The sequence below is a fragment of the Odocoileus virginianus genome, chromosome 14 (genome assembly GCF_023699985.2).
Source record: "Odocoileus virginianus isolate 20LAN1187 ecotype Illinois chromosome 14, Ovbor_1.2, whole genome shotgun sequence".
Lineage (NCBI taxonomy): Eukaryota > Metazoa > Chordata > Mammalia > Artiodactyla > Cervidae > Odocoileus > Odocoileus virginianus.
In genome coordinates, this window is record NC_069687.1 from 21,437,421 (window position 1) to 21,464,304 (window position 26,884).

Genomic DNA, 26,884 nt, shown 5'->3' on the forward strand with positions numbered 1-26,884 from the left:
ACTTTTACATGTGATAGCATAATACTTTGAAAAGTACATTTTAAAAAATTATAAAGAATTTTTTAAAGACATGGTTAAAAATTTCTTAGATATATTTACCGCTTCAGTGAAAATGCTATTGGGACAGAAAGAGAGGAAGGCTGAGAATGGTGGATATAAAAGAGATTTCATAACAGTTAAACTTGGTGAGATAAACAATAGAGAAATTTTGAAATGTATTATAATTATATTAAGGGGAGAACAGATTGAGATGCCACTGAGCTTCATTTTCAAGAATCATGAAAAGAAATCAAAAGGCAATACACAAAAAATTTTAAAATAACAAGAAAATATTACTTAATTACAGTTTAACTTAGGTGAACTAAAAAGAATAATAATTTATCGTTGTTTTCCGTGATGATTTGAGCTATGGGGAGGAAGAATGGAATGGGTGGCTTATTTTTTATTTTAAAATTTTATCTCTGAATTTAATACTTTGAAGCAAATTACTATTATTATTATTATTATTATTATCATTGGCAATGCCATGTGGCCTGCAGGATTTTAGTTCCCTGCCCAGGGACTGACCCACGACCTTGGCAGTGAAAATGTAGCCCTAACCCGTGGACTGCCAGAAAATTCCCTGAAGCAAATTATTATTTTTTTTTCCCAAAAAATTGAATAGAAAATTGTCTTGATGAAATTGGACATTACATTATCAGGTTATGGTAGAAAGTTTCTGCATCATGGATCTTTTAGCAGGGAGAAAGAACAAAAGAAAAAAAAAGTGTTTTTTCACTGGGAGTATTGTTTCTGGGAATTTGTTCTCCCACTTTTTATTTTTAGTTTGGACTTTTTTTGAGATTGTTGTAGTTTTAGGCACAGGCTTAGATTCTGAAAATCTGTCTGCTTTGAACTTGTCATTCGTATAGTTCTGGTCAAGGATCCAAAACCTTTTATTTCTTTGTTTTATTCTTTGGTAGGTGCAGAGACTGTTTCCATCAGAAGGTTACTTCATTTTCATGAGAGTAAGCATTATCCACATTAATTTTCAGTACTTTCTGAGGTTTAGTAGGGAAGTGATCATTCTCCATTGATTCATATTATGTTCCTGTTCAGTAGCTTAGTCGAGTCCTACTCTTTGTGACCCCATGGACTGCAGCACATCAGGCTTCCCTGTCATTTCCTATCCCCTGAAGTTTGCTCAAACTCATGTCCATGAGTTGATGATCTCATCCAACCATCTTGTCCCCTGTTGCCCTCTTCTCCGCCTGCCCTCAGTCACTCCCAGCATCAGGGACTCCTTGCAACCCTATGGACTGTAGCCTGCCAGGGTCCTCTATACATGCACAAAAATATATTTATTTTTTGACACACTAATCAAATTGTTTTCAAGGAGTTCTATTCTTTCCAGAAAAGCAATGACTAAGATTGAACTCATTCATTAAAATACCATAGATTTAGTTCCTCTGTTAAATAATTCAGATAGTCATACTATAAAAAATATATAAGTTGTATCCCCATATAGAACACATACATTCATGATTGTTTTGATTATTTGGCAACTTCAGTAATTCATTTATTCAATAAATCTTTATTCAGTGCTCATGATGCGTAGTGAGATAGTGCTTTCTCTGGAATTGTGTTTACGCTAAGAAACATATTCAAGGACAAGATTTATGGGGACTACTTCAAAATTTAAAAAGTGCATTTCTATATTTTAAAGGCATGAGAGAGCTATTCACTCATACTCTTAAATTCGTTTCCAAAATTCGTCTGTTGAACACAGCTATGCTAGTTTGTCAAGCAAACTGAAATTGCTTTAATGGAGAGCCTACAAAGGTGTCTACCATGTAAGGGGAGCAGCAGGAGTGGATCCAAAAAGCAGACAGACTGTACTGCATTCGCTGTCAAAGGCAAAGTAGCAGCTGCCATCCATCTTACATGTCATGTTTCCTTAAAGGCATCTATTTGCCTGCTTCTTATTTTTTTTACCTTACAGTTGATGAAGCTTTAATTATGTGGTACGCGTTCCTATCAATTCCAATTTATAGTTGTATCCAATTCATTCCCAGGTGTCAGATTGAATCATTTGCTTCTCTTTTAATGTTTAGGGCAGATAAATATTTCTTCCCGGTGAGTATGTTCTTAGTTTGGTTATCAACTTAAGCACAAAGGCACGAATGCAAGGAGGAGAAAGGCAATTGCCATTTCCAAATTACCTGCACAAATTTGCATTTAGAAATAAAAACTTAAATGGTGATATTGCAAAGAATACTTCTTAAGGACTGGCCAAAAGATAAGGCTACTCAAATAGGTGTATTCTGAGGCTATTATTGACACCCTCACACATCTAAATTTTCATTTATTAGTGATTTTAAACAATTTTGATGTACTTCTGTTTTTTTTTTTTGATTCAAGACTAAACATTCCAGGTCACTTGTGCTACTAAAATTTAATCAGTAGGACCTCTGCACTTGAGTATGAAAAACACTGCAGATTTGTGTACTAGAATTAGAAATAACTGACAGCTCAATATAAGAGAATTGGGAGGAAAGGCAGAAGATGGGCACAGTTAGATCTGTGACAGGGTGACTTCCTCAGGAGCAACAAATTAGATGCCAGAAAATGAATGGGGGAGCAAAGAGGGCAAACAGGTTTTGAAGCATGGCAACAAATAGCTGCCATTTGTTGATTAAAAAAAAAAACCCAGTAAGTTTCAAAGAGATGTAATTTGACTCTTTCCTTTGTTTCCTGCCCTTATTTCTATTCACGTTTACATTAAGAATCTCTCTACTTTTCCAGAGTTGTGAGAATAAAGCACCACACACGTGAATCAACAAAATAATTTAACATTAGTTTAATTTTTTTATTTGCTTTGCATATAATCTTATTGTAACATCTCTACGCCACATAATAATCTCAAACAATACTTGCTCTAAGAAAAATGACACAATTATGCGCGTTTATAAACCATTCTGTTGTATAATGTTTAAAAGATGTTTTTTAATGAGCTTAACAGGAAGAAATTAAAAACAAGATAAAGCTCCTGAGAGGAAACTGCAAGGTAGTTAAGGAAATTATGCAATGCTAAATGGGCATTTAGGAAAAGCAGAGGAGAGCTCAAAGTCACACCAGAGACTGACAAGGGGCTGAGGCTTTGGAAATGAAGACACTCACCAGAGGAAAGGCAGAAACCTAGATCTGGGAACACTGGAGACGTGATCACCAACTTAGCTTAAGGCATTTAAGTTAAATTAGAGCAAAACAAGATGCTGCAAAATGTCTCGGTTTCCTGTTCATGCCATTGAAGAAAGCAATGGGACAAAGCTTTTAGAGACGCTGTCATTGATCCCCAGAGACTAGGGAATCCATCTTGATTCATTTCTTTGAAATTGTCTCCAAGTTAATTGGCATCAATAGATATATACAATTGCAATGTGTAGGAACATAAAAAGTATATAGAATCGTGAAGGTTAAGATAACCTTAAATGAGTCATTCATAAACATATTGCATTGTACTAGGTACTCAGTCTCTTTGCAATGTGTCTCCCCTGAAATTGTAGGCTTACTAAAAACTGTTAACAGCATTTAAGTCTAAACATATCTGTACAGCTAGCTTTATTTCTATAGATCTTTATACCTACCTAGGGTTATTTTCCAAGTGTGTTCTAGAGGACACCATAACACAGAGGGACTTTGAATCCCATTTAACAAAATGCTAAATCATTTAGTCTAAGGTAACTTTCTATAGGATTCAGTGGAGAGTTCAAGGTGGATTTTTGTATAATTTCCACACACTATGTTTTTCTTAGAAAATTATATATTTCAACATACTTGGAAATTGTATATTTCCTCAGTTGTGTGCATACCTGCTGTGTGCATGCTAAGACACTTCAGTCATGTTCAACCCTGTTTGTCTATGGACTATAGCCAGGCTTCTCTGTCCATGGGATTCTCCAGGCAAGAACACTGGAGTAAGTTGTATGCCCTCCTCCAGGGGCTCTTCCTGACCCAGGGATCTAACCTGCATTTCTTGCATCTCCTGCATTGGCAGGTGAGTTCTTTACCACTAGTGCCACCTCGGAAGCCCATTTACTCAGTTATGTCATACTAAATGTTGATTTTGCTGAGATTATAGGTGTCTATTCTCATGTATATTTCACATGTGTATATAGTTCACTATCTACTAGATACTTTAAAACCCACTGTATATATTGTTCACTATGTATTAGGTGTTTAAAACCCACTATCTTTCTGCAGGCATCTTAATTTAAAACGTTCGAATCAAACTGAATCCCTGCCTCTCTCTTCACACAAGCTCTTCTGGTAGAAAATGAGAATGTATCTTTTGCTCTCTTTCTCCCTCAAACCTTTTGTCGACCTAATTACTAAACCCTATGGCTCACCCACTTAACTGTATCTCAAATCCCTCCTCTCCTCCGATTCAGTTCAGACACTCATCAACCCTTGCTCTTCCGATCCAAGCAATGTGCTCCGTTACTGTCAGAATAATTAGACAAAATGAAGAACAATATGAAGCTGGTGCTCTCTTAAAAAAATGCTCCCTTAGACAATACAGGTAGCATTTTATTTTTGTATCAACCCTCTTCATGATGCTGACTCTGCTATATTTTCACTCTTATTTCATACAACCTCGGCTACAAATCCTGGGATCCGGCCATACCAAATCACATGCATTTTTCCAAATGTCACCTTTGTTCATTCTGTCCTCCCTAACAAAAATGCTCTCCTCTCAATGCCTGTCTTCTTTCCTGGAAAATACTTAAATATTTTTCTCTTTCCTGGTCTCCTTACATCTGAAGAGTTGATCATTTTATTATTTGGGCATTGAATATATTTATAGTGTAAATGTTTTTGTATCATTCTCCACTTATATTTCTGGAAATAAGTTTGCTTGCATATGTACATATATGTGCATGTATATTATATTTATGCAACTTATATATAACTTACATCTATAGGCAAAAGCAAACAAAAGAGTGAAGCAGACAATGTGTGTGAGAGAATCTACAATGTAATAAAAGTGCATGTATATGTCTGTGAGAGAGAGAAAGAAAAAGTGTTATGACTTTATAATCTTTCAAAATGCACATGATTTAGTAATGTTTTTGGTTTCTTATTTCTCACTAAAATATTATTAGTTTGTTATTTTTTTATCATACTTCCTTCCATGTAGTAGTAAGTATTTAATAAATCAAAGAATGCTTTAATAACATGATTTCTTTGTAATTCTTCCAAATAGTAGGTACTAGGACCATAAGGAAAAATCCTACAAATATATGAGGATATTTTTGTGATGACAGTAAAAATCAGAGCTATTATCTAACCTATATAAATAGTAGAACAGTGCTTTTGACTATAAGAATATCCATTTTTTCTATATTAAAAAAGGGGGAAAGAGACATTTTTAATTTCATTCCCTCCTTTCTCAGGCTAAAGCATCTTCCTTGGGACACACCTGACTATTGCTCTACTTGAAATGTGCTTGATAATTTTAAAATATGCAGATCAGCCTGAGGTCTACATTACCTTAGAATCCCCAGTAGAGGAGGAGCTGACTCTATTTACAAAGTGAAAATCAGCACTTATTAAATCACACCTCCCTGGTACAGGCAGAGATTATGGTAGTCTCACAACTCACTGAAAGTACATGATTAAAATCTCTGTATGTATCATATAGACATTTCCTTGAAAGACCTTGTCTCATGCAAACTTGTTTATTTACCCACCAAACAGTACAAGGATCCAATAAAGCATTCACTTGTGTTTGGTCCTTAGATATTGCAAAAGCACCTCCGGTATTCAGATGATACCAATCTCATGACAGAAAGCAAAGAGGAACTAAAGAGCCTCTTGTTGGAGATGAAAGTAAAAAATCTGGCTTAAAACTCAACTTTCAAAATACTAAGATCATGGCATCCAGTTTCATCACTTTATGACAAATAGATGGGGAAAAAATGGAAATAGTGGGAGATTTTATTTTCTTGGGCTCCAAAATCACTGTAGATGGTGACTGCAGCCATGAAATTAAAAGATGCTTGCTCCTTGGACAAAAAGCTATGGCCAAACTACACCATGTATTAAAAAGCAGATATATCACTTTACCAAAAAAGAGCCATTAATCAAAGCTATGGTTTTTCCAATAGTCATGGAGAGATGTGAGAGTTGGATCACAAAGAAGGTTGAGTACCAAAAATTGATGATTTTGACCTATGGGGCTGGAGAAGACTCTCGAGAGTCCCTTGTATAGTAAGGAAATCAAACCAATCAATCCTAAAGGAAATCAGTCCTGAATATTCACTGGAATGCTGAAGCTGAAGCTCCAACACTTTGGCCACCTGATGAGAAGAGCCAACTCACTGGAAAAGACTTTGATACTAAGAAAGACTGAGGACAGGAGGAGAAGGGGCAATAGAGGATGAGATGGTTGGATGGCATCACTGACTCGAAGGACATGAGTTTGAGCAAACTCTGAGAGATCGGGAAGCACAGGGAAGCCTGCTGTGCTGCAGTCCATGGGGTCATGAAGATGCAGACATGACAGCAACTGAATAACAACAACTGACAAGGTTTGATTTACCCAGGTTTGTATCAAAATGCATGGACATTTTTGAATTCATTATGTCCCATCTGAAGTTGTTCCCATTTACAGGCAACTAGTGAACCACTGAATTAACTAAAGGCAAGATACATCAGGGAAGATAAAGAGAATCTTTGATGTAGCAATTTCTTTTTGAGTATAATGGTTAGAAGCACAGATTTTTGAGCCATTGAAACTGTTATTTCTTTTCCAGCGTTAAAACTATGAGCAAGTGACTTAAGTTTCAAGTTTTTTTGAACTAATAAAAGGGGAAATAAATGTTATATTATTATAATTATACAGATATAAAGATTAAATGAATTAATTTTACATTATATTTTACACTGTTTAATCTGTGTTATAACATTGTGCCTATTACTATTATTTTTATACTATTGCTGTATTTTATTTAAGTGTAAGCAAATCAGACAATCCATATTTATGTCATTTAACGAGCTAAATAAAGGTAGCCAATAAAGGTCATTCAGTTAAAGCAAACAAACATAGGTATAAAACCTCCTCCAGGCTCTGAGTGATTCTAGAATTGCATGCTATGGTATCTGAATTGGCTGTATTTCTGTATAATCTTTAAATATAACTTTATGGAAAAGTGTTGGCATCAAAATACTCAGAAAATTAGTCTCATTAAGTTTATATGTACATCCAGTGTTCCATCATCTTAAAAAAAAAAACAAAAAAACTTTCTTGTAAGTGAAAATTCTCTGCTAATTTTCAGAACCAACAACCAAATGATGAAAACTTGATTTTTGTTACCATTCTCAATGTCACAGCAAAAAAAAAAAAAAAGTAAGCAGCAATAAATTTACTCTTTTGAGGGCACTTGGGACAGATCTGTAAGCTTGCGTAATAAATATATCACATTGTCACAAATGTGATATTAATCATCTATATACATAATATTCTGAAATATATTACGAGATCAGAAATAAATAAATATAAAGAAGCCCATCACTCAATCATATTTTTTTGGAGCTTATAAATTCTCTCTTCATAAATTCCCAGCTCAACTACTACATAAATGTTCTTGATACTGATTCCTGACTTCCGCTTGTCCATCTAAGCTGTCTGCAAAGAGGTCTGTGTCTTAAATAGACCAGGGGTGTGGTTCTAGGACAACTGGGTTTCTCTGGAGGACATATGCATTACTAAGTAGATGATAAAATAATCTCTTTTCTTTGCTCTGTGTTACAATGCATGGAAAAGCAGCCACATAAGAATAACAAGCTGTGGTCTTCCCAAACTATGTTCTAAAGTTGGGTTTTTTTTTTACCAGATCTCAGCCAGATGTTTAGTTTCTTTCTTATTCTTGAGTGTGTGCTTGCTAAGTCACTTCATTTGTGTCCGACTCTGTGTGACCCTATGATCTGCAGCCTGCTATGCTCCTCTGTCCATGGGATTCTCCAGGCAAGAGACAATCCATACTGGATTGTCTGGATTCAGTACTGGATTGATTTCATACTGGATTGAATACTGGAGTGGGTTGACATGCTGTCCTCCAGGGGATCTTTCCAACCCAGGGATCTCTTTCATCTCTTGCAATTGCAGGTGGGTTCTTTACCACTAGCACCACCTGGGAAGCCCCTCTTCCTTGAGTTCTAGTGAAATACTGTCCCATCCAAGTACTAGAGCCAAGTCTTCTAGACACCAGCAGGTTGACTGGAACCCTGATCATCCATGTAGCTGCTTTTGTAAACTCTTTTTCTCTCGGCATGGACCTTCCTTTCTGATGTCTATTTTTTTGTCATTCTGTTTCTATTTTTCTCTTTTTGGAAAGTATTTGAGTCTTATCATACAACATCTTCTTCTGTATTAAGGCAATGAGCCTAGCCTCGCCTCTGCATATCAACTATTCTTTAATCACTGATTCTGATTCAAGAGGAAACTTAGTATCCTAGCATTTTTCCAGAGGTGCTTTTTAAAAAGACCATTTGGGCACAAATCCCACTGTCCTGGGTGTTTTTGCCAAGCCTACAATGATCAGGTTCCAGTACTTTAATCTCTTCATAATCCTTTTCCACAAAGCCTATTTTGTTTTCTGATTTTTAAGGAAAGAAGGAAGTATGTGGGGGTAAAAGAAACTAAAAATATTCAATTGAAAATACCAGGTGGATAGAATACAGGTGATGGAGTATAACGTCTGTCTATCCTAGCACAATGAAACATAGTAAAAGTTAAGGACCATTGAATGTTTGACTGCTTGAAGAGCAGGACCATTTGCTCTGAAGTCCTCATCCATGGATGTTCTTTTATTCATATGAGGTAAGTTCATTCATTTTGCTGAAGTTATAGGTACTTTAGACTTAAGACCCTTTTATTTACTTTTTGGCCATCAGTGAATAGCAGCACAGCATCAGAACAAGAAAAACAAGATTAGAGTTTGCACATTTCTCGTGGAGAAGGAATAAGGAAAGGGAAGCAAATCATTATGTAAGGAGAAGCAGGAGGCTTGAGATGTGGGTTTGTTGCCTGGGTTGGGAAGATCCCCTGGAGGAGGGCATGCAACCCGCTCCAGTATTCTTGCCTGGAGAATCGCATGGACAGAGGAGCCTGGTGGGCTACAGTCTATGGGGTTGCAAAGAGTCAGGCACGACTAAAGCAACTTAGCAGGTACACACGCAGGGAGACACTATATGTTACAGTTACTACGGAAAACATTTAATATAAGTGACCTTATTTGTTAATTGCAGCACTCTAAGTACTGTAGACACAGGAACTGACAATTAAAGAAACAAAATTGTCTAATTGCATGCATTTTCTATTTGCAAAATTATTCAGGCCTCCTTAGGGAGAGGACTCTCCTATTCATGCTGAAAATAACTAGTCCTTTATTCTTCTTTCTGTTCTTCATGTACTTACCCATGGCCAGACATCATATTGTAGTTTCATGTGATCATCACTTAATTTTATACACATTCCACCAGTAGCTCATGTCTTTGGTTAACTGTAGCCCTAATTCTTGCTTTGAGTCTGGATAAAGGATGCTCTCAAAAATTATCTGCTGAACCACCCTTAATCTAGGATTTATTTTTAACTATTACAATATATTCCTTTTGTATTTTATTTTCTTGTTCACCTAAGCTTTTTAAAGTGCAGGCATTATTTCTTTGATCCTCTTTCTGACTTTCTTTTATTCCTCAATTTACAACCCTCCAGCTTCTTTAAATGATTTATACTAAAACCAGTTGGGGAAGATCATACACAATTACCCCTATTATGCAAATTCCAATAGCTGCTACTCAAAACTCATTTTATCTGACTTTGAAGCAGTTGTCACTCCTGTCCTTTTCTATCCTTTGTTATTCTGGTTTTCCTGTATCAAGTTATAAAAATAGATACAAAATAGATAATACAGAAAAGTAAACATTCAAAGCATCACCAAAGATAATTCTCACCACCACTTTGAAGCAATCTTTTACCATTTTCTTTTTCTACTTGCACAGAATATGTCTTTTGCTAATATCCTACATTGGTAATTTTTTGAATTTCCAACTTCACGAATTCTCCTTCTTTTCCTGCCCTTATGGCTTGTAGTAGTTCACAGAAAGGGTTTATATCAAAAGATAAATTTTCTCAAAAATATCTTCCATTGTAAAGGATGCACTCAATTCTCCTCCCCTCTGTTTGGAAAAGTGCTGCTCCTCTGTTCGCTCATTAAATTCTGTCCCAAGTTCCCTTATCACATGTATCATTTCATACTGAAATATTCTCTCCCCTGCTAGACAGTAAGCCATTTATAATCAGGATTCAAGATGTTAGAGAACAGTTAACATCCAAAAACACCTGCCTTAGCCAGGTACAATAATAACTGTTTGCATGAGCTGCCTCACAATGGGAGATCCCAACAAGAAATCGGAGTTCTGGTGTGGAAAACTGGGAGAATTTGGGGACGGGGAAAGGAGGGAGAAATGCCAGCTCCTAATATGTCCTGTCAACCCCCCAGAAACCCTGAAGCTAAAATTCATCTTTGCTGAGATGCATGCACCACCAGGGACAAGCAAGATAACCGGCCAGAGACAATCTGGACAGCTGACCCCATTATTGTAAAACCTGAGACTGTGTCCTGGGTTCCTTTTCCCCTGCTGGGGCCCCTTCCCAATAGACTTTTGCTTCGTCAGTATGTTTGTCTCCTCAGACAATTCATTTCCAAGTGTTAGTCAAGAGCCCACTCTCAGGTCCTGAAAAAAGCCCCCTTTCTGGCAACAAAAACTTATTAACCCTAATATGCTTAATTGCAAGCACCATGCCTATCATGCCTATCATCAGAAGGAAAGCAATATTTTTTTTTTCTCCACTAATTGTTTTTAAAATCAAAGTCACTTGAAACAACCTAGGATTCAGAAATAATTCCAACAGATACATTGTTTTGGTAGTGAAAATACAACTTACTATCTGGAGAAAAATCTTAAAATACTTTTGGAACTCATTTTTCAGATGCACCTCAACCTTCTAATCCATTGCTTCTCTTTTAGAAACATGCTAAGGTACACATGCCTTACCAATGCTCACATGCTTATATACCTCTAGAGCCCCAAGAGCGTAATGATAACTTAGATCACACATATGGCTGTTTTATTTATTTTTTTTTAATTCCAATAATAATTCACTATTGCCAATGTTTCTGTGAGTGCAGGGCTTGCTGATCTATTCCCCCAGCAATCTTCTTATTGTTTGGTGTGATCCAACCACATTTCTTGACCTTCAACTTCCATTTAGCATCATTCAACTTCCAATTCAGAGTTGCTCATATGCTGTTTCCTTTGCTTGAAGGACGTTCCCACTTTTGGGGGTGTGTGTGTGTGTGTGCTCAGTCACTCATGTCTTGACTCTTTGTGACCCCACAGACTGTAGCTCACCAGGCCTCTCTGTCCATGGGATTTCCTAGGCCAGAATACTGGAGCAGGTTGCTATTTCTTACTTCAGGGGATCCTCCTTACCCAGAGATTGAACCTGTCTCTTGCATCTCCTGCATTGGCAGGCAGATCCTTTACCACTGTGAACTATTACATTTTGCAGTGATTGGATGAAATATCACCTCATGAGCAAGATCTTCCCTAATCGTCCCCCTTGGAACACTCATGTTCTCTTTTTACCCAGAACTGAGCGAATACTGTGTATGTATAACTGATTTTTGCTTTTCTTATGTATCATTTGCCTCTCCCATCTTAATGAAAGATCATAGGAACACAACACACACACACACACACACACACAGATATATATATTTACAATAGTGTTTGGAAAAAGAGCTTCTCAATAAATATTTTTAAATAAAAAATTTCTGATTTCACTTGAAGAGATACCCAAATAATACCAAAGTTTCTCAACCTCACTACTGATGACATTTTGGGTCAGATAATTTTTTGTCAAGTGACTTGCAGGGATGGTTAGCAGCATTTCTAGCTTACATCCAATTGATACCTGTAATAGTGACCAGCTGAGACAAACAAACATGTCTTAAGATATTGTTAAATATCTTTTGGGGGACAAAACTGTCTCTGATTGAGAACAATTTTTACAGATCTACACAATAAACAAGATAAGCAATGAAGGACATGTGGGCTTTCATCTGTTTCTGTTCCTTCCAAATGACTAAGATTTTTATCTCCTATAGATATACCATATTAGAAAATGTTGAACTTGGATTAACCTGCCTGGAAGTTTAAGTTTTAACCCTACCTTTATAATATTAGATAATAATAAAAATAGAGCAGTACTTACACACATTAACATAATTGAACACATAAATGCACTAATAGCCAGCCACTGAGTCAAGTACTTCATATACTTAAAATTATTTGGTCTTACCACTCCACGGGGTATGCACTGCCTTCCAGTTTTACTGAATGGCACTGGAATGGCATCTTCTATTAAGAGGTCATTCAAATGGACCAAGGTGAGAAAACTTACAAATGAAGACAGAGTTGGGCTCATAAGAATGACTCCATAGTCTGTCCTAAACTGTCTCATATGGCAGACACCAGTTAAGTCACTTACCCTGATGCAGTTATTGATTGCAAATGTCTGGCTTGAGTTTGAAATAACTGGAAAACACTTGATGAAAGAGGATATTTCAAAAATTTATGTGACAAAAGAATGTAAAACATCTGCATAAGTTTTATATTAATGATATGTTTAAAGGATAATATTGGCTTAAAATATATGATTAAAATTAATATGTCTTGCTTATTTTAATTTTTTAAGTATGGTTGATAGACAATTTAAAATTACATTTGTGGCATACAATCTTGATTTGCATTTTATTTTTATTAGGCAGTACCAGTTTGTTCTCTTTATTATTTCCACTCTGAACCTCCTTTACTTCTTCTGTATATTGGGTATAATAATAATAGCAATGTGTGCATACAAGTAACTTGTGAGTGTCAATGATATGCTACATATGAAGGTCTTCATAACCTGTGGAACTCTTGCCAAACACTGGCTATTTAATGAAATGAGATGAGAAATTAAAAACTAGTTTTCCGCATGTTAGGTAACTTAGACTATCAAGTAACATCCTAATTGCCATGACTGAGTGTTCCCAATAGTAAGATGTGGTTGCAAATATTCATAAGAGAAAAGATAATTGAGAAAATAAAAATCCATAAATTATATTTCCATTTATAATTAAAAAGTAATGAGACAAGATACAGGATGCTCTAAAACTTCTTCTAACATATTATGTTGTACATCTGGAGCTGGGCATGAATTTCAAACCACCTCTGCCATTACTTACAGTTCATCCTTAATGTCTATAACATTCATTTTCTCATTTGTAGAATGGAGATCAGATACTAACCTCAGTGGGTTCTGATAAAATAAAGTAGGTTAATAAGTAACTTGATGTGTGGTGAAATGAAAACGTTATTTAGAAAACATGCTATGCTCTTTCTTTTCATTATTATTATTTTATTATTATTACTATCGTTATTATACCCTGGCTTGTGTAATATGCGTACCAGATACCAACCACAAAATCTGACTAAACAAAAGAAAACAACGTAATCAGTGAATGAATTAATAAAGGTATTGTAGTAGAAGAAAAATGATACAATGGATTTTACTGGATATTTTCATCGGTTCAAATGTCTATTTTTCCATTTAATTAGAATCTATTAATTTGTTTATCAAATGCATCATTTTAAAATAGGCTGTGTATTTTGGACACGTGTGCATATATGTTCTTGAGAAGTGAAACTCTAATAATCCTGGAACTTCTCTGCTAGTCTAGTGGTTAAGAATCCACCTTCCAGAGCAGTTGACATGGGTTCAATCCTTGCTCGGGGGACTAAAATCCTGCATGACACAGGGCAACTAAGCCCATGGGCCACAACCAGAGAGAAGCCTGCATGCCAAAATGGAAGAGCCTACATGCTGCAACTAAGACCTGATGCAGCCAAATAAATTAATTAATTAACATTAAAAATAGGATGTTTCAGGAGAACAGCATTGAAACATGTATATTATCTAGGGTGAAACGGATAACCAGCTCAGGTTGGGTACATGAGACAAGTGCTCGGGCCTGGTGCACTGGGAAGACCCAGAGGGATCGGGTGGAGAGGGAGGTGGGAGGGGGGACTGGGATGGGGAATACATGTAAATCCAGGGCTAATTCATATCAATGTATAACAAAAACTACTGTAATGATGTAAAGTAATTAGCCTCCAACTAATAAAAATTTAAAAAAAATAAATAAATAAAAAAAAAATAAAATTTAACAATCCTCTTAATGGTCATCTTTTACTCAAAATACTTTTCTCACAAATACTTTTGCTCATTGTGGATTGTGTAGCTAGTTACAGTTTGTTTTTTCAGATTTGTATTCTGTTCTCTTGGTAAGAGGCTCACGGTAAGAGGTGGTCAGAAATGTAAAATGTGAAATTTAAGTTTTAGTGCATGGGCATGTCCTTAGACCTGATCTGAAAGAACCATAAAGATTTATTCTTGATTTTCTTTCCCCTGCCAATACTAAAATTACCCTGAAGCTGAGGCCTGATAATTGGAAAACAGCATAAGCAGACACACTTCCTTCTGTGTTTGGGGTCAAACACCACAATAGCAATGGCTGAGGGACATGTAAATTAAATATCTAACAATATATCATCAAAAATACATGAGTATATGATTAAGCTCACTCAAGATTATTCTATATGAATTTTATAATCTTTCAACACACATGATTTTAAACAATTCAATTAAAATCATGCACTATTAATAGTCAAAGTTAGATAAAACTGGTATAGGAAGAGAGGTGAAACGCTTCTAAAGAGTCAAAACAACACAGTAATTCTTAGACTATAATTCTTTCTGTGTAATGGTCTTTAGCATAAACATATAAATATCACGTAAAGCTATTGCTTTTTATGTTTTAATACCTTAACACAAAGTTATGTAAGGCAGTTAAAAACAAAAAGCTAAAACTGGGAGATCAATTTAGAAGTTAATATGCAGCAAATGTTAAAAATTAAAAACATAAATCATCCCAAAGCCTCTGTTTTATACCACATTTCCTAACAATGTGAGCATCCATCTTGAAATAAAGAGTCTTTTAGATTAACAGGAAATTGACTGAGTCTTGGCAGTGTCCTCTGAGATCCAGTATCATCTGCTCTAGCTGCATGTTTTCTACCAAATTTGTATAAAAAAGAATAAACAAATGTAATTATACAGTCAGATGCTAATGGTTCTTAACCTATTCCTGACCTGTTTCGAGAATTTGAAGGATCCATTTTAAACCACAACATAAATCTATAAATAAATCAGAATACAAACTGTTTTAGTAAGATTGCTATTCCAAACGCATGGAAGCCTAGCATAGTGATAGTAAATGGAAGCCTGATTAGTTTGTAAGGTTCTCCCTATGTAGTTCTTTTCGGCTAGGTCTTTTTTTGTTGTTCTAAGTCTTTATAATATGAAAAATTAGATATTTTACTGAAATATTTAATCCTCAAATTAGAATCCTCCTTATTAAATTCTAAGTAGAAATAAACACAATCATTGGGAAAGTATAATTTAGTTTTTTTTTGTTTTTTTTTAAATAAAATATTTCCTTTGCTAACTGATAGAAATAGTTCTTAGATGGTAATCATGGACGTAGAACATATAGGTACATATATATATATATGGAGAGAGTTTATGATCATAGAGCCCTCTGTCTCTGAAAGAAATATGTTTGAAATATTTTATTTTTATCTTTTAATAGCAATGAATTCATCAGCATATGCATCTTTTTCTTCATCCTTGTAGCATATTTCAATCCGTTTTAAATGAAATGATTGACAGTTGCTTTCTCTTTTTTCGTTTTTCACTCTCAAGCTTTTGCCCTGAAGAAAGGCCGTTAAAGAAAACTTACTTTGGGGGAAGCGCGGGGGATTGTCGTTGACGTCTGTCAGCGTGATGTTGACCGTGGTGGTCCCCGATAAGCCTCCCATCTGACCGCCCATGTCTTTGGCCTGGATTACCACCTGATATTGCTCCCTGTTTTCTCTGTTCATGTTTGGTAAAGCAGTCCTTATAATACCTTGAAGAAAAAAAAAACAAACAACCTTTTATTATGGTTATTAAAATCTCAGTTGTTATTTGTTTAAGCTCACAAATTGCAAATACAAAGTAGAGATTTTTGAAAAACAAAAATGTTTTCTCCATTGCTTTTTATTGTCTAGAGATTATAAAATGATTCTCAGTAAATATTTTCCAATCTGTTTGGTTCTTCTATTTTCTAAAGATTGTCATATATGCTGTCTAGTGCCCTAAACCCAGATGGAAAAATAGAAAAGCAGGTATATTCCCATTAGTTTGCGCAATCATTCAGCTTTGAGTTCTTAAATCTTTAATTGTGGCATCATCACTCTTATGTGAGTATTAATGTTAAAGTGTTGTTCCTTTTTTTAAAAACTGATAACAATCATAGAGACTATTAAATAAATGAACCCTGATTCATGATTCCTGACCTGTTTCAGGCTCCACAGAGAAATATGGCTGCCCTTGAAGTATGCTGTAAATGACTCTGGCGCTGTTCCCATACGAAGGGTCATCGGCATCTGTAGCTGTGACTTGCACCACAGAAGTACCTGAAGTATCCAAATTCAGCTTAGTTCTGCACAGTACCAGAAGGAGCAAAAGCACTGGTTTTCATGGAAGACTTGAATGATTTTGGGCTACCTCTTAAAGAAACATTTGTATATAATTTAGACGAAAAAATATAGAGAGAGTTATTACAGGTAAACTTTGAATTCAACAAGGTATTTTATTTAGCCAACAGGTGCATTTCATTCATGTAATAGATAATGCTGACAGTGTATCAGATTATACTAAAGGTAGACACTTTACAAATGCTCCGGTTTGGTATGTAAATTCACTTTCACATAATAGATTTGTTTCGTGTAAAGGGCATATCTAATCACAAAGGAGTAAGGATGCTTTTCTTTCCCTCTCTCCACTAATTAACTATAAAAATAATTAACATCTGCTCCAGAATACAGTTTTATGAATAGATTAAATTCTAAATTTAGAAACAATCCAAGATGATCCCAAGTCCCATGAACTATTAAAAGCTATTTAATAAAGTTCAAAATATATAAAAGGCTTTATATTAAGGTGATTGCCAAAAGTCCTTGGGATTTAGTGAAGTAAATATTAAATAATAATCCCTGAACAATGCTTTTGAGAAAAGCAGTATGACATTTTCTATTATAATTGTTACAAGGAAAATGTATCAGAATTACTTCATCAGTTTACTTCTCTTACATTTGAGAAATGAATCTATTTTACTAAATCCGAATACATATCTCTAAAAATGTTATCATTGTTTCCTGATATTTACTTTTCTGTGCTTCTTTATTTAACAAAGAAATGAAATCAGTCTTAATTTTCTTTGCCTACCAACAATTTCTATTTATTTATTGAAAAGCAAATTCTATTTTCTTGAATGTTATACTTCCAGTTTTATCACACATTCTGTTTCACAGCATTTGCAACTTTATTTTGTAATTCTGTATCCATTTGTCATTAGCTGTTGATTTTTAACTGGTTCATTTGAGTAAGAGATTTATATCAGGAAAGTTTTATATATAATGGCTATAGTGAAATATTTTAAAATATTTAATATGAAGTAATAGAAAATCTAATTAATTTCATTGTTCATGTCATCTAGGTAATACAAACTCTTTAGACAAATTACAACGACAGTACACATATAAAGACTCCAGATTGCATTTATGGTGTTCTAAGTGTACTTATAATATATTTGGAGTCAGAATTTTAAACAACTATTCTCCAAATATATGTAACAAACATTTATGTTTTCATAGTTTTCTACTGAAGTTCAATGGTATTTTCTTGGATTTTTGAGGGAAGTGTCTATTTATTATATTGTAGAAATGTACAAACCCATAGGAGGTGAAAAATGCATTAATCTTTTTTCTGGCTCATTTTTTATTCATAAAATTAAGTACATACTCAGGAAATCAAAGATGACTTCAGTTAATTGACCATAATATTCTAAGAGTTTCTTGATTACTATTTTTTATATTTTTTGAACGCCACCATAAACGTTGTAAATGAACTCACCTACAACGGACATTTCAGGAACACTCGCTGTATAAATTTCCTCTGGGAACGTTGGCTCATTGTCATTGATATCATGGATTTTGATCACAAACTCAGACTCTGGTTCTACCGGCCTCAAAGTTCTTCTGTTAATAGCTTGTGCACGTAGAGTATAAAAGGCCTTTTCTTCCCTATCAATTCTTCTTGTGGCATGAATGTCACCTGTTTTTTCATCAATAATAAAAAGAGTACCAGCTCCATCTCCAGATAAAATATATTTGAGGGATCCATCTCCTTTATCTTGGTCTGAATGAAGCTAGGGGAAATAAAAATGAGCATATCCATGATAATGTCTAAAGGTACATAATGCAGTAAGAATTCAAAGAAGGTCTCTCAAGTCCCATCCTTGAATAATGGGGTCAGTTATCTCAGTTCTTGAAATGAGAGTTGAATAAGTCTGATCGCACTCATCTATATACTTTAAACAATAGGACTAGCCATTTCCATATCAGTGTGATTTTTATTCTAAATGGAAAAAAGTAATAAAATAAACCAAACACAGCTTCTTTCTTTGCTTAGCTTGGTAAATAACCATTTCTGTACGCAAATAACTCCTGACAAAGACATAAGTCATCTGTCTTGATATGCTGATGTAAACACTGCTGCTCTCATCTCTTGCTGTGAATGGAAAATCCTTTTACTCTCATATTATACACAGCATTTATCTCCTGTAAACTTATGATTAATTACTGTATTTCTGTTGGGGAATTCACAGTATCTTAAGGATTGTAGGGCAGGCAAAGTTGCATGACACAGTTCTAATGATACATTAGAAAATTTACCCATCATCCTTTGATTCATACAAAAAACAGCAGCTGTCCCAAGAAATATTTGTAGAGTTCAGAACAAGAGTATGAATATATATCTATATAACACCAGATTATAAATCAGAAATACATAAAAACACCAAAAAGCTATAAATCAAGCTAATAAATAATTAAATAATATATGCTTTATCTAGCTTCCTACATTGTCAAATCTATCTTTTTAACAAGCTCAAGCAAATGCAGAAACAATGCAATACAGAGCAACAACACTAATCTTCCAGAATCTAGTCATCACATCAAAGAGCTTTATATGTATTCATGTGGATTCAGCCCTGTGCACATCCCATTCCAGTCCTAATATTGTCCAGGAGCCCATGTATCGTTTGGCAATTACCAGGTATCTGCAATTGCCCTGCAGTATCCATGGAGGATTGATTCCCGGATCCCAGTGGATACCAAACTCTGAGGATTCTTGAATCCTGACATAAAATGGCACAGTGAAGTCCTGTGTAGGTGTATATTCATCATCAGTCATGTCCATTTCTTTGCGACCCCATTGACTGTATCCCATCATGCTTCCCTGTCCATGGAGTTCTCCAGGCAAGAATACTGCAGTGGGTTGCCATGCCCTCCTCCAGGGGGTCTTTCTGACCCAGGGATTGAACCCAGGTCACTTTCAGTGAAGGAAGATTCTTTACCATCAGAGCACCAGGGAAGACTTCAGCCCTCAGTATCTATCTATAGGCTGAGCATCCGTGGATTCTACCATCCGGTGGATTGTGCAGCATTTTTACCACCTGTGATTGGTTAAATCTCCCTGGTGGTTCAGATGGTAAAGAATATGCCTGGAATGCAGGAGACCTGGGTTCAACCCCTGGATTGGGAAGGTCCCCAGGAGAAGGGAATGGCTACCCACTCCAGTAGTCTTGCCTGAAGAATTCCGTGGACAGAGGAATCTGGTAGGATACAGTCCATGAGGTCGCAAAAAGCCAGAAATGATTGACACTTTCACTTTTCACAGACACTGAGCTCACAATTGTGGAGGGGTGACTGTATATTGTTTTTAACAAATTCACACTAGACCAGCCTCAGGATGAAAGCTTCATATAACAACGGGTAAATCTGGTCTTTGGCAGCCTGACCTGGAGAAAGGACTCTTCAGGATCCAGAAGCAAGTTAAAGGATGTTTGGGCAGGGAATAATGAGTCTCAAGTACTTCAAGCATGGTCTGGAAATGGATGTGCCAGTTTCAGATATGAAAACTCCCTTGCTTGTCCAGAATTCTTCCCCTGAAGGTAGAGAATTAGCCATAGGATAAATAGAGCATGGCTCTGTAAAACACAAGGATTGTAGGTTTTTCTCTAACTGTATCACCCAACCAATAAACATTTTTTTAATGCTATGATCATGGTTTGATTATAGTAAGAGATTATCATTTAAAATTTATATTTTGCTTTTTATCTGCTAAGAAATAGAAAAACAATGTGTAGGTTTTTGAAGTTTTGGTAAAGCATGTAGTATTACTTAGCCATCATCATGTCCATGTTGTCTTTCTAAAAATTGAAGTATAGTTTTGGGCTTCCCTGATAGCCTAGTTGGTAAAGAGTCTGCCTGCAATGCAGGAGACCCCTGTTCAATTCCTGGGTTGGGAAGATCTGTTGGAGGAGGGATAGGCTACCCACTCCAGTATTCTTGGGCTTCCCTTGTGGCTCAGCTGGTAAAGAATCCGTCTGCAATGTGGGAGACCCAGGTTCAATCCCTGAGTTGGGAAAATCCCCTGGAGAAGAGAAAGGCTACCCACTCCAGTATTCTGGCCTGGCTAATTCCATGGACAGTCCATGGGGTCGCAAAGAGTCAGACACACCAAGTGACTTTCCCTTTCACTTTCATAGTTGCTTTACAATATAGTTTAGTTTCAGGTATACAGCAAATTAACTTGGCTATACATTCTTTTTTATTGTTTTCTATTATAGGTTATTACAAGATATTGAATATAGTTTCCTGTACTAGACAGTAAGTCATTGTTGTTTATTATATATAGTAGTATGTATCTATTAATCCCATATATCTAATTTATTCCTCTCCCTCCTTCCTCTTTGGTTACAATAAGTTTTTTTCTATGTCTGTGAGACTGTTTCTGCTTTGTAAATAAGTTTATTGGTTACATGCTTTTTTTATATAGTCATATAAAATGTAGTCATTAATCAGAATAGGCATACTTACCTATAGCCTAGAGAAATAAAAATTGGAGACAATATCCTTCATATGCAAAATATTATAGAATTAGATATTTACCTAAATAGGTTTGATGTTTTTGCTCTTTACTTAAACCAGCAAAAATTTTTATCTAATTATCTGTAGAAATAGTACACTGATTATATTCTCTTTAAAGTAGAATCTCTTCCCTTATTTGAAAGTTCATTTTGCTTTATAGGAGCTTATGTCAATGAACTTGCCTGTGAAAGTATTTTTAAGTGGACATCAACATTGTTTAAATTAAACAAATATTTAATTCCTCTCCCCCCAATATATTGCATTACTGGTTACTACTTGGTCTATAAAAGCAGTTTATTTTTCAGTTAATTATTTATAGTAATCATCATTTAGCCATTAAATTTGGATCAAACTTCATTTTCCTGATTTCTGGATAAAAACCTCATTATTACAGATACAACAAAAAAAAGAAAATCTCAAATGGATAGGTGCTTTAGAGAAAAAGATCTAGAAGTCAGGTAACAAATACATTTTTACTGCATTTTTAGCTATTCATAAACAACAAAGTAAACTTGAGAAATAAGAAATATCTGTGTTTAACAAAACAGCTCTCAGAAGTAACATATGACTGTGTTGTCCAGGGAAAAAAAGTCACAAGATTGAAGCATTTTAGCAATTGAAAATGTACATAGTTGCTGGGAAACTTTCCAATTATATGAATGTGCAATACAGCTTCAATTTTCCAAATGACAGATATAAGCATTGCGTAGTTCTTGTTCTGTCTGGGAAACAAATAGTTCAAGAAAAGATTATTGATATTACCAATCATCTCATCAGAAAACTTTGTGATGTCTTTTAGACATTTACAGTGTTTACTGTCTATTCATTCAACAATTTTAATTGAGAAATATTTAGTTACTCTCATAAGAATCAAGTCTTTCTAAATGGAAATCAACAGTTCCATCCTAATGCTATGGGGGATTCAAACACAGTAATAGAAATTCACAGGAGAGTCCCCTAAACTAGCTTATGGGAATGAGTAGATTTCCTTAAATATATATCACACAAATTTTGTGGTAAAGAAGGAGCAGAGGTTTAAACCTGGGGATTTTTTTTTCTGTGTTTTACAAATTTTATATCTCATAAAGAACTTTGGATGAATATAGAACATAGATTCAGAGTGGAGACGGAAATAAGGCAAGATGGGAATCATTAAGACCAGTTCTACTCTTCTAATCAGTTAGACATACAAAAAAGAAGTTGCTAGTATGGTGAGATTTTAATTTTTAGAAAGCTCAGTTTTGGAATATGAATCACAGCAGGATTCTTACCTTCACTTATACTACAGAGAGTGAAAATTAAATCTTGTAATTGGACCACATACTGGGGGAGTTTCCGTTGGATTAGAAAATTGAACATGATAGCTGGGAATCAAAGAGATGTCAGTTGGAAGCTGGACTGCTGGTTTCATGATTCAGAAATGAAAAGACTTCTTCCCTCTCAAATGTAAGAGAAACAAATTAGATCTATGAATTTATAAGTGTTGGTTTTAAGAAACCAGACAGAATACATTTTTTTTGAATTCTAAGAACTTGCATAAAAGTAAAGAAAAAACATGTTCTTTTCTCACAGAGGGAAACAATGGAACACTAACACTAGAATAAAGGGACAAAATGACCATGTCTGGGGACTTTGCATTAGTCTATGTTTATTAAAATATTATTTAAATAGACATATGTGAAAATTGGACAAGTAAAGAGATAAAACAGATACATACTATGAGGCTGAAAGATGCATTTTTACATGTTCTGAGACTTGACAAGTTGCTTTTTACTCTAGATAAACCTGATGGGAGATGAGAGTTAATTAGTAAAGGGTATGACGATGATGTGGATTTCCTAAAAGTTATAGGAAAAGACCAGTGGACAAAGTTCTTTAATTATAGTCCTCCACCTAAACTAATTTTTAGGCTTCTATTTTTTAAGCTTCTCTTTATTACCGTAATTATTTCTTTTGTGCATTTCTTCTCTTCTTACCCTGCTGTTGTCTCTCTCTCTCATTTCTTGTGTGTGTAATATAAATTTTATTTTACATTCCAATTCACTTATTATAATAAGCAAAGATCAGAGAATATTTAATTTTTTATAACTGCAGTCTTCTCATTACGCTTACTTTTTGGTTTAGATATTAGTTATCAATACTTGGATTTATTAAACATTTAGTTAAACAAAATCAGTTGTTTGTGTTATTGAGAAGAAAAAAGTGTCAAGAAACTTATAGCATCTACCCTGAAATAAATTTTATATTGATTTGACCTTGTGCTATTTTATTATGTGAGATATTAAAGTTTCTTTAAACATAGAAAAAAATGTCAGATTATTGAGGCTTTAGTTCCTCAGTAACACCTGTTCTCCAGTGTGAAACATTTGTGCCACAAATCTTTAAGAAGAATTTTATGTTAATACTGACCTTTTCTTTCCTTGAGGAAAGCCTATTAAAAATTCACAACCTGCTGTGTTCCTTGTAAATTCACAAGTAGATAAAGGACATGGCAAGATACATGACAATTAATGAAAATAGAACAACTGATAGTGTGCTGCACATTTATAAGTCATTTTCCTACTATTTAACTTTCTAAATTTGGATGTGGTTATTATAACTCATTTGCTTATATTGATTAGTTTAATAATCAAAACTAAACAATCCATTGAATTTAAATAAATATTTTAGCAACAAATTATTTAATTAAAGACTAGTAATTTGAAATGTGGCAGACTTCTGATAATTTTAAAACATTTCATATAAAGCTTCATGTTCATTTTAAGATACTTGTCTAAAACAAAGTTTGGAAGCTAAAAGGGGTCTTGTGGCTTATATACATTAAGACCACCTTTACTATTAAGAGGAAGAAACTGAAATCTAATCAATTTTTGCTGCATAGGAGTTAATTTAAGATTATACTTCAGGATGAGTACTTTGCTGGTGGAAATTTTACTTCTTAATATCAGTCATTTTTATTTTTCACTTTTTCACATAAATTTGGAAATATAAAAGCAATCAGAGTATTGGTCTATGAAGTACAGGGAATTTAATTGGTCACCAAAAAGATAACTAATGAAAGATTTTCTCTTGCATTTTCCTCCTTGGCTAGAAGAAAAATGACCAAATTTCAAGATGTAAAAAAAAAACTGTATCTATCAATCTGCCAGTAAAAGTCTGATTACTAATTCAGAGGAATTTGTATTGTTAGGTGGGGTTCTTCCTCATTCAGAATATTGATACATTTTTGGATATTGGTTATTGTTGGTATTTGGTTTTAGAAAATTAGAATTATACTTGCAGAATTATGATTATATTTATAATGGTTAGACTATTAATAGTTATTGAAGTGGCTTCTCAGGTGGCACAATGGTAAAGAATCTGCCTGCCAGGAGATGCAAGAGATGAAGGTTAGATACCTGGGTTGGGTCCCTGGGGAAGGAAATAGCAGCCCACTCCAGTACTCTTACCTGGGAAATCCCATGGACAGAGGAACCCAGAAAGCTACAATCATGGGGTTGCAAAGAGTTGGACATGACTGAGCATAAACAGATGGACTAGTTATTGAAGGACACATTTTGAAAAATGAATCAAAAGGACTATAATAAGCACTATCTGAATTTAACAATTTCTCATTTGTGTGTGTTCATTAACTTCAAAATATCAGAAACTGTTGAATAGATTTTCTAATATACAGTGATAATTTTATGCCTGCTGTTCTTTCAAACAGCCAATATATTCTATATTTGTTTTTTAAAAAATTCAGCATGTGGCAAATATGCTATGCTATTCTGGTACCATCATCATTAGCATTTTGCTCTAATTGCTCTAGTGACTAACATAATAAAACATTTGATATTATAATATCAAATGGAAGCTAAGGCACTGAATCAAGTAACTTTAAATTTGCATCCAATTAAAAAAGATAGTGAAGATGGTCTCACACCAGAATGCAGCTGAAAGCATACTACAGCAAATGAAATCTGGCCAGAAATAAATAAGTAGTTACTCATTTTGTTGAAAGTAAGGGAAAAAAAGGATGAGAGGAGTTGCAAATCTTGAGTGTGCAAAGTTTACAGAGTAAGATTGAACATTATTTTCCTATTAATAGAGAAAAATGTATAGAGAAAAATATACATAATTTTTTATGAATACCAATGAAACAATTTTTCCTCCAAAAAATAGAAATGGGGATGAGAAATGAAGCTTATCAATGGAATGGACTGCAAAACCAAATATGATAGTTTAAAAATAGCCCATATAGATGACTCAGATTAATAAACACTTTTCTGAGCAATTTCTCTCTGGGACCAGAAGCAAGTATAGAGGATTAAGTGATTAATAGACAGTGTTGTCTAAATAATTTAGGATCCGGAAAAAAGTTAAGTGGTTGTCGCCTGAATTTGACAGAGTCTCTAGAGAGTTCCTTCAAGTGTACAAACTCCAGGGGGTGCCCACATTCAAAAGCCAGAGATTCCTCTTTCCCTTTGGTCTTTTGAGAGTTCAGCTTACTGAAAGTTATCTTTGTGCTTTTGAGTCACCTTAACTGGTGAGTTCAGTTTAGGATTATCTTGCATTTGGGGGGGTCTTTCTTAGAAGCTTTTGGGAATTACTCAAAACCCTGCAGCAGACTGGCCTTCTTAGCAGAGAGTGCTATTAAATTCTAGAAGACATCTCCTGCAAGGAATGATGCCAATTCATGGTCACACAGTGTCTCAACTCATACATTGCTTTCCCAGTACTATTAAGATACCAAGATTACATTGAAGGTGTTTATTTAAGTTTTCTATAAACATACTTTTCTAGGGCATTATCTGCTTCATAATCTTAAATGGTATGCATAACCCACAGTAGACATGTTATTTCCTAATTATGTATTAGTTTTCCTCTCCAAAGAGAGTTATTGGGGAAATATTTCAGAGAAAGTTTATATTCTTTCAGAAGCCTGGCATCATCCTTCTTACAGTTTTGAAACTCACTAAATTATGCAAAGTATTCCCTTGTGGTGTGAAAATGAGATTGAACATTTCACACTATGTTTCTCCACAACTTGAAGTCTTCTTAAGCATCTTAGATTTGTAATAAAGGAATATATGTATATAATGTCTAACCAGGTGGCTCTAGTGATAAAGAATCTGCCTACCAGTGCAGGAGACACAAGAGATGCAGGTTGGATCCCTGGGTCAAGAAGATCCACTGGAGTAGGAAATGGCAACTCACTCCAGAATTCTTAATTGGAAAATTCCATGGGCAGAGGAGCCTGGAGGGTTATAGTCCATGGGGCCACAAGGAGTCAGACACAACTGAGCGACTGAGCACACACAGTGAGCACAAATACATGTCTAAAAAGATTAAGTATGTGCAAAATATTTAAAACCAAGAGATCCATTTTTGATTAAAAAGGTCTACAGAAATCAGGGAAGAAATAATGAAGAGTGATCATCTCTTCTTAATGAGCAACACAGGTGGCTGACAATCTTTCCTTCCACCTTTTAATCAAGAAAGATACAATGATATGAAGAGGAGAGGCCTAGAGATACGTATTCACAGAAGGAGTTTATTTAAATAATTATTTCTTGAATTGGATTGAACTAAACTAAATTAAAGAGACTAATGAGAATTCTACGTGTGACATTTTAGGACTTAGAAGTTTTGG

At 34.8% G+C, this 26,884-nt stretch overlaps 1 protein-coding gene and 1 long non-coding RNA gene across 6 annotated transcripts in view; one reads left to right on the forward strand and one right to left on the reverse strand.

Annotated features, from left to right (window-relative positions):
* The window catches only part of LOC110143638 (cadherin-10), a 183,088-nt gene that overhangs the window by 31,210 nt on the left and 124,994 nt on the right, over positions 1–26,884 (reverse strand). For all 5 annotated transcript variants that reach the window (XM_070476522.1, XM_070476521.1, XM_020903293.2 and 2 more), the window contains 3 exons: positions 18,170–18,464; positions 16,552–16,671; positions 15,954–16,121 (listed from right to left, as the gene is read on the reverse strand). In XM_070476522.1, the coding sequence (XP_070332623.1) occupies positions 15,954–16,121; positions 16,552–16,671; positions 18,170–18,464 (583 nt within the window). The remainder of the gene's footprint in view (positions 1–15,953; positions 16,122–16,551; positions 16,672–18,169; positions 18,465–26,884) is intronic.
* LOC110143639 (uncharacterized) lies at positions 15,964–21,711 on the forward strand. The gene is made up of 4 exons (XR_011491179.1): positions 15,964–16,100; positions 16,561–16,821; positions 20,949–20,988; positions 21,644–21,711. It is a non-coding gene; the product is annotated as an uncharacterized lncRNA (long non-coding RNA).